Raw genomic sequence first — 8,610 nt, 5'->3', positions numbered from 1 at the left:
TGAAAATCTGTCTTCATTCGGGTGTCCTAAGCTTTAATTGGGATTGTTTTTCGAATTCCGAACAGGCAAACCCTCTAGTTTTTGATATGGTCTTATACAGAATAGGCACACCCTCTAGTTTTTTGACATGGTCTTATACAGGATAGGCATACCATCTAATTTTTTGACATGGTCCTATACAGAATAGGCATACCCTCTAGTTTTTTGATCTAGTCTTATAAAGTTAATCATAAAATATTAACGATCTAGGATAACAGTAACCCATGCCGACTTGAGGTCAAAGTTTCTTATTGAATTTGTTTACTGGAGATGACCTCCCAAAATGTGTAATATTGAATAGTATTCCGGTTTAGAAGAGTCTTGATCCAAACAGGAAAACTGTATTAGTTCTTCACCACCCTGTACTCTTATTTTATTTGGTTTTACGCCCATTCCAGCTTTCACATGGCAATAAATATTTTTTTAGAATATAATGCTCATACTAAAAGACTCAATACAATGTTTTGCTTTGTATACACGGAAAGGGCGCGAACCGCCGCTTGCGGTTAGTACACGCTGCATCAAATGAGAAAACTGCAAACGCCATTTTTAAAAACATTTTTATGTGAATACCGCGTAATAGTCCCAACTGTTTCCAACCGTCTGGAGCTAGAGAGTTTATTGCATCCCCAGTTGATGTATATCGTGAGGCTGAAGGTATTTAGGAAATATAACATTTTAAAAATCAACAAAACAAGACAAAATTGGTGAGTGTTGGTGAAGCATATCATATGTGTGAATTTATTAAGAGAATTACGCGAAGAGAGGAAAATTACAATCATCTATGTCATAAAATAGTAATTTGTTGTTTCTGACATCCATTATAAATTAAAAATAGATTATTAAGTAGTTACATTACATTTTTTTTAAAGTTGTTTGGTTTTGAAATTTGGAATATACTTAGTTCGTAGTGGGATGTCATTTAGCCAGTCCCTACCTCTCCCTAACCATTACCTTGCTGGAAAAGTACTTGCAATTTGGAACAATGACAAGAGCATAGTGCAAATTCAAGTAAATTTGTTTTAAAAAAAAAGAAGGATTGAACAAGCAAGTTGTTTTTCGTGTAAATTGTCTATGAAAAAAGGATATATTATGATTGTGTTGTGTGCTCTTCGCAGAAATACAGTGGTAACTGATTGGTTTTTTTTCCTTCCTTCCGTAACTTGTTCATTCTTACATATACTATCACCCAATTCTAACAAACACCATTTATACATACTCATATTCTTCATGTTTATCTGAAGAGCATGAACACGGACTGTAAATAACGTAAGCAGTTTCAGATTCAACAAAGTAATTAACATGAAGTGTATGAACGCGGACTGTAAATAATTTAAAACGAGACGACATAAAATGGTTTTCGTTAGAATTGGCTGATAGTATACGTAGGAATGAACAAGTTGTAAGCAGTTTCAGATTCAACAAAGTAATTAACAAAATAATTTTTTTAATTACTTTGTTGAATCTGAAACTGCTTACGAATTTTAGCTTCAGATGAACATACTCTTCATGTTCATCTGAAACTGTAATTCATAAGCAGTTTCAGATTCAACAAAGTAATTAACAATTTTATTTTAATAATAGGTACTCAAGCGAAACGATAGGAAAAGCTTTTATCCAAATCTTTTATTTTGGTATTATCTGTAATGTAAACCGATACAAAGTAAATATGTATCGGAAACAGTGATTTTACTGATAGATTCGCTGTAACCAACAAACAAAAAACAAAAATTAAAACTTTCTTCTACAACACATAAATACTTGTCACACCTATACATAACCACGTAAACACCTTAGCACAGGTTCTCCTAGTGAGGTGTTCACGAAACATACAATATTACTCACATACAGTTTCACCTTCTCAAACCTACCTTACACACAACATATTATAGTTATAAGTTTGAAATATATCATGTAAAAATATAAATAATTATGTGAACACTGTAAATATTATATAGAAATAATAAAAATAAAAAAAAACCATTTCAAAAAGTGTTTACCATGGACTTGCGATGTGGCAGTGGGGGGTCTGGGCAGCATCCTTGGCGTGGTAGGGACGGGGGGCAGGCTGGCGGGGGCGGGGGGACGCGGTAGCTGGCGGGGGGCGCGGGGGGTGCCAGGGGGGGTTGCTGCAATACACACACAATAATTGATGATATGATTAATTAAAAATATGATATTTTTTCAGAAGATCAGTCGAATTACAAAATGGCAAACTAAGAAAACAGAATTTATAGAATCGTGGCGAAATATAAAAAAGTTTTATTTTAAAGCTAAACAAATTTATATCATTTATTATTATTTTTGCAATATAACGGAAACAAATAAAAATATTAATGATGTATTTAGTGACTTTCTTGTCTAACACAATTGAATAATAATCACAGTTGAAGTTAGTGTACGTGTTTATTGAGAAACTCGATGAAAGTGTGACCTTGCAATCATGAAATCAAAAAATATGGGTATTGACGGCTAATTCATATAAATATATAATTCTCTTCAGATTTAACATTTATAGTTAACTTTTTTTCAAATATAATTTTCAATACAAAATATTATATTTAAGGAGAAAGTTTTGATGGAACCCTTCCATATGCTGGTCCTGTGAAGATTATTAAATGTTTTTGACTCGTTTCTTTACGCCTTGAATGAGACATAATAATTATAATAAGTTAATTTTGAATGATGAATAATGAAACTAATATTTTTAAGACAAGGTTTTATGCATAGCATTAAGGATAACAAATAATTATAAGCAATACTTAGTCGCCTGAAATATCAATACAAATTGAAAATATCTCCCGAGTAAAAATAAATGCCGCTAACGGGAATTGAACCCGTGCCTTCTGATGTTCGGTCAGGTGCTCTAAAACCACTGAGCTATGTCGGCTTATTTCCAACCCGCCAAATGATTCAATCAATAATTACTGTTTACTATATTTTTTCCACCTGTAAACAACCAACTTTATTTTTGTATTCAGGCGACTAATTATTGCTTATAATTATTTATTGTCCTTAATGCTATGCATAAAACCTTGTCTTATGAACATTAGTGTATGATTCAAAAATAATAATATGTGGCAAGTCAAAAATATTTCGGCAATGAATGAAGATATTATATGTCTCGACGCCATCTAGTGAGAAATTTAGCAAAAACAAAGCCTTTCCTACAAAAATAAAGTTGGTTGTTTACAGGTGAAAAAAATATAATAAGCAATAATTGTTGATTGAAGTATTAGTACATATTGAATCATTTGGCGGGTTGGAAATAAGCCGACATAGTTCAGTGGTTTCAGAACACCTGACTGGACATCAGAAGTCACTGGTTCAATACCCGTTGGCGGCATTTATTTTTACTCGGGGGTTATTTTTAATTTGTATTGATAGTTCAGGCGACTAATTATTGCTTATAATTATTTGTTAATTATTATAAGCCTAGTAGATATCCCTCGTAGTACACAAAACTAAAATGGAAAGATACAAAGTAGACCTCGCATTCAAAAAAGTGTATTTCTAATTTCCTTTTATTTTAAGAACCTGCATTTCGAATTTTAACCAAATTGTAACAAATTTCCCTTGAGTTTTAAAAAAAATATACCTTTGTTATTTTTAAAGATCCTGTGCCAGCTGATTCTATTTTCGTAATAATATGTTTTTCGTGAAAATGATGAATTTGTATCGTCTTACTGGATAATATGATTAATAAAAATAGTATATAATCAAACATGAGTATTTTTCCTAGAATAGATACTTACGTCAGAGAAGTGATTTTTTTGTGTTTATCGGCTACTGTGGCACCCTCATGAATCGGAACCAGAATGTAACAAACAACCTTACAGGCAGATTAATTGCCAAATGGTCGAGTTAAAGTAGGATTTAGCTGCTCTAATTACATACAAAAGTATGTCGAAGTACGTATGTGTCCGCAATCCACTTCTGCAGTGACCTAAAATATACCGTGCTCTAGGCTGCATAGTTTCCTCCAAGCCACTCTGGAGATTGTTGAAAGGTGTTAAATTAAGTAAATTGGTAAATTAGCTCCTCTAGAACTCAGTTCTGGAGTGACCTTTCTGGCCGTCCTGCGCAGATTCATGCGAGAGGTGCCACCGTACGCCTCCGATCCTCTCTTCACGGATTATTTAGAACCAATAATTTCAATGTAAACCAGCTCCCCTAGAAGTCAATTCTGGAGCGACTTTCCCCTGCGCCCTGCTCACCGTCCTACGCAGATTCATCCAAGAGGTGCCCCCGTACGCCTCCGATATGATGAATTATTTAGAACGTGTAAAATTACCAGGTAAACTAGCTCCCCTAGAAGTCAGTTCTGGAGTGACCCTCCCCTGCGCCCTGCTCGCTGTCCTGCGCAGATTCCTCCGAGGGGTGCCCCCGTACGCTTCCGATATCACAGATTGAGGACGAGCCTGAAATTGAAAATTCTTAAAATTTAAAATGTCTTATTAATTTTGATATTTGTAGAAATGTTTTTCTTTTGTAACAAAAATTGATAACGTGATCATTTACGTGATAGGAACAACTAGGTGCAATTTTTGCAAATGAGAAATTTGCACTAAATTATCTTTTAAACTTTTAAACGACACTTTGAGAACTGATCTGTCATAATTTTTTGTGGAGATTAAAATACTACATTCCGTTAAAATTTTCACAAGAAAATAAGACGCAATTTTAAATTGGTATTTTCTCTCCCTAGTTCTGCTTTCTGAAATTATCAATCTCCAAAAAATACACACAATTGCACTATTATTTCTATGCTCACTCCTCTCATCCGCAACTAAATGCTTCTAATAAAACAGTATTACAAACATTAAGATATAAAATATACAATTGCACAACCTTAATTGTACAATAATATTGATTACAATACATTATTCTTTGAAGGGCAAACTAATTTCACCTTGAGTCAACAGCCATTATCAATAATCATAAATAAAAGGCACACTCCTAATGACTTCTGATCTTATTTTCTTTATCGCATTTCGGTTTCCTCTTAAAAAATTAAAGATTTATTGTTTTGATTTTTATTTAACATGTATATTTTTATTTATTTTCTACCACTTTCGACACACCCGTGTCATTCACTAGCCATCTTAAAACTAACATAAAAGTTATGCGAGAACAGAATGATTAGATTTCATTGGGTGAGTGGGTGGAGTCAATATAATAGGGGAATATTGTCAGTAAAGGTGACTTACAGGGTGCTATTATTTTGTGAACTAAATTTTATTTAATGAGCAAAAATAACTAAATTTTAATTTAGTTTAAAAAAAGCAGCCTGTAAGTCACCTTTATTGACAATGTTTCCTTGTTATGTTGACTTCTCCTACCTTTCTCCCCCACCTTACCTCAAAATCACTCCTTCCACTACCCTCACCAAATAAAATCTAATCATTCTGTACTTGCACAACTTTAAAGTTAGTTTTTAGGTTATTAGTGAATGACACAAATGTATCGAAACCGGTAGCAAATAAATAATAATCAAGTAAAAAATGAACATGCAAAATAAAACTCTTTAAAACAAATTGTCTAGAAATTGTTACATAGTTAATGTCCAAGAAATACAAAAAAGCCGAAAAATACAATAAAACAATGCAATCGTATTTGACTGTGCACACCACAATTCATCTCACCTTAGGAGGTATTTGAGGTAGTTGTATCACCGACGAACGTCTCTTATTGATCGTATTCTCGTAATCTACGGTGGTGGTGACAGAGGATCTATCGGCGGTAGCGTAGTCCTGTCCGAAATAGTACCCCCCGCTGTCCCAGGTGCGATCCTCTTCGTTCACCGTGAAGCTCTCCTCGCCCTGATAGGGATAGCTGGAGGTGTCGTAGAACTCCTCGTAGCTGGGCTGCTTGGGAAACTGCGGCTCTCTGGAATTCACGAATACAAATTATTAAATTAATTTACCTTTTTCACCAAAACTAGTCATTGAAGGCAGGAATTATAAGCAGGTTTAACTTACTTAAGGCAAGTACACATGATAGTGGAAACTAGTGTTAGCCATTGGCGACGCGATAACTAATCAAAATAACGAATTATAGGTTAAGCTCTCATCATGTATGATTTGAGATTTTCAAGGCCAAAAGTATTATAGTGATTTGTTTTTCGGGTATTATGCCGTGTTGCGCTACCTCTTTCTTTAGCCAAAGTTTCTGTGATCTGTGATTATTACACATCTGCCCTGATGATGGACACTGTAATGCTGTCCGAAACTTTGGCTAAAGAAGGAGGTAGCGCAACACGACATAATACTCCATAACTAGCAGTTAAAAACCCGCTCCGCGGGTTTTTTTCTGCTAGGTCCTGCGGGCGGCTCTTAGTTGGGCTTTGCCCATTTTAAGTGATATTAACAACAGTTACATTTAATAGATAGATATTAGGACATTCCAGAGAGAGGGTGAGTATATATATTGTTAAAACACGGAACAGGAAGGAGTTAATTGATATAATGACAGTTGTTTGAATAAATGAAATTTTACGTATTTGTGATGGATTATTTCAAATTAAACACTATTATTGACTACATGTCTACAACTGATATTAACTGTTATCTTAGGTACCTAATATAATTAGCTCATAGGAGACTTGCAGTGCTTAAATATGTGTTACAACCGTCAATGTCTATAAGTTGCATCAATATCGTTTAGTTTGTCACAATTAAAGATAGTTATAACAAAGTTGACCTTAATAATAGATTATTACACATTGATTAATTGTACCTGTGTTTATGAATAAAATGAGGGGAATTGTGCAATGAGATTAGCAGTCTGTTTAATTGAAAGGTGTTAATTTTACTCCAACTGGTGGTAATTCTTTACCTACAACTGTTACTGTATCTAATAAAGTTTAAAGTTAGATTATATATACAACATCATCAAGAGAGTAAAAATCTATATATAAAGGTAGATTATTACAATATAGCGCCCCTGAGGTGATATCTCACAAAAGCGGCGCTATGAAAATTGTCCAATAAATGAATAAATATAATGTTTATATTTTATTGTGTATACACCGAAGTCAATAATTAAATATAGATTGCAATTGGGAAAGAAGAAGTGGAAGGAGGGGGGAGGGGTAAAAGTAGGCTGGGTTTATAATAATTAGGAATTACAATATCGTTAGACGGGAAAGACCAGTTGAGTGGGAAAATATTTGAAAGAGAGTTTATAAAAAAATTCTTGTTAATTATATCTGCTTTTATATTAACATGTTTCCTCATTTCTAAAATTTCAAAATTATTTATAGTGAAGTAGGTATTTTAAGACATGAAAAAAACAAATAGCATATAACCATAAAATAATATATTCACAAGACAAATAGCATTTAATAACGGTTATTCTAATAAATTGATAGTTGAAATACTAAATAAAAAACATATTCTCTTCAAACGGTCTTTCTAAAGATATAAATAAACAATGGCGCAGAATTCTGTTTGTGGATAACGATACTTCTAAAATTATATATAAAAACAATCCTGGTATTATTCAACTGGCGTTTTACACTAATAACAATGAAGAAATATATTCTTAATAATAAAGATAGCAAAATTCAAACAAAAAAATCAGGAGTTTAAAAACTCAATTGGGATGATTGTAATTTCTTTTACAAAGATAGAACAAATAAAAACTATGAAGTCAGAACTAAAGAATATCGCAGGGCTCTAAATGGAAATAGTGAATCTGAGTTTGCAAATCATCTTTTGAATAATGATCACACTTTCGATAAAAAATTCAGGTCTTAAAATACTTCACTCAGGATATAAAGCACCGCAAGTAAATAATTTTGAAATTTTAGAAATTAGAAAACATGTCAATATAAAATCAGTTATAATAAATAAACAAAAAAATATAAATAATAATGAAAAATGCCATTACAAAGTAATAAGCTTCCAGAAGAAATCTTCTCATTAAACGCTTGTTAATCGTAAGTAGTCAAATATTGTGAGCTGCATATTTAAATATTCGCGCCATTCATTTGGTTCGTTTTTAAACCGCCAGAGGTGCGCTCTGTCGGCCATCTATAATCTATAGCCGTGCGTATCGGCCATTGAAGGAACGCGTGATTTTTTTATAAACATCAAACATAATCACGTAACTGTGGATAATTTTCATTGTAATGTAATTAATCCAATGGATTATGAACTTTCTAAAACATATTTTCTTCGATATTATCCAAAAATTATATGAGCAGAAACGATGCTTTTGAAGAAATCTCGTATTATTATGAGGCGATTCTATTTTAGTATGAAATCGTGTCTTAATTTTGAAGTTGGCGGAATTTAACCGAAACAGACAATATAAATTTGACCAATCAGAGGGCCTACATCGTCCAGACGCAAGAGTATTAATACTATCAGATAATTTCTGATTTTTCTGTTTCAGATTTTCGTTTAGAAATCGCTAATATTGTCTTCAATAATTAAATATTACAATTTGAGGTTTTACTCAATAAAGTTATTCCGAAAAATAAATATTCATTCTAGACTTGCAGAAAAGTCAATAGATGTCGCACATTAAAAATAAAAAAAAATAAGATAGGTTTATCTAAAAAAA

The 8,610-nt window shown here is 32.8% G+C and overlaps 1 protein-coding gene across 1 annotated transcript in view; it reads right to left on the bottom strand.

The window, feature by feature from the left end:
- Positions 1-5,675: 5,675 nt before the first annotated feature.
- The window catches only part of LOC149425905 (phorbol ester/diacylglycerol-binding protein unc-13-like), a 304,195-nt gene continuing 301,260 nt past the window's right edge, over positions 5,676-8,610 (bottom strand). Inside the window, exon 12 of the mRNA XM_089643854.1 lies at positions 5,676-5,928. Within this exon, the coding sequence (XP_089499980.1) occupies positions 5,676-5,928 (253 nt within the window). The remainder of the gene's footprint in view (positions 5,929-8,610) is intronic.

This window comes from Hesperophylax consimilis, chromosome 2 (genome assembly GCF_061612785.1).
Source record: "Hesperophylax consimilis isolate HC1 chromosome 2, BYU_Hcon_1.0, whole genome shotgun sequence".
Classification (NCBI taxonomy): Eukaryota; Metazoa; Arthropoda; class Insecta; order Trichoptera; family Limnephilidae; genus Hesperophylax; species Hesperophylax consimilis.
The sequence above is the reverse complement of the archived record's forward strand: the minus strand, read 5'-3'. Positions and strand labels throughout refer to the sequence as shown.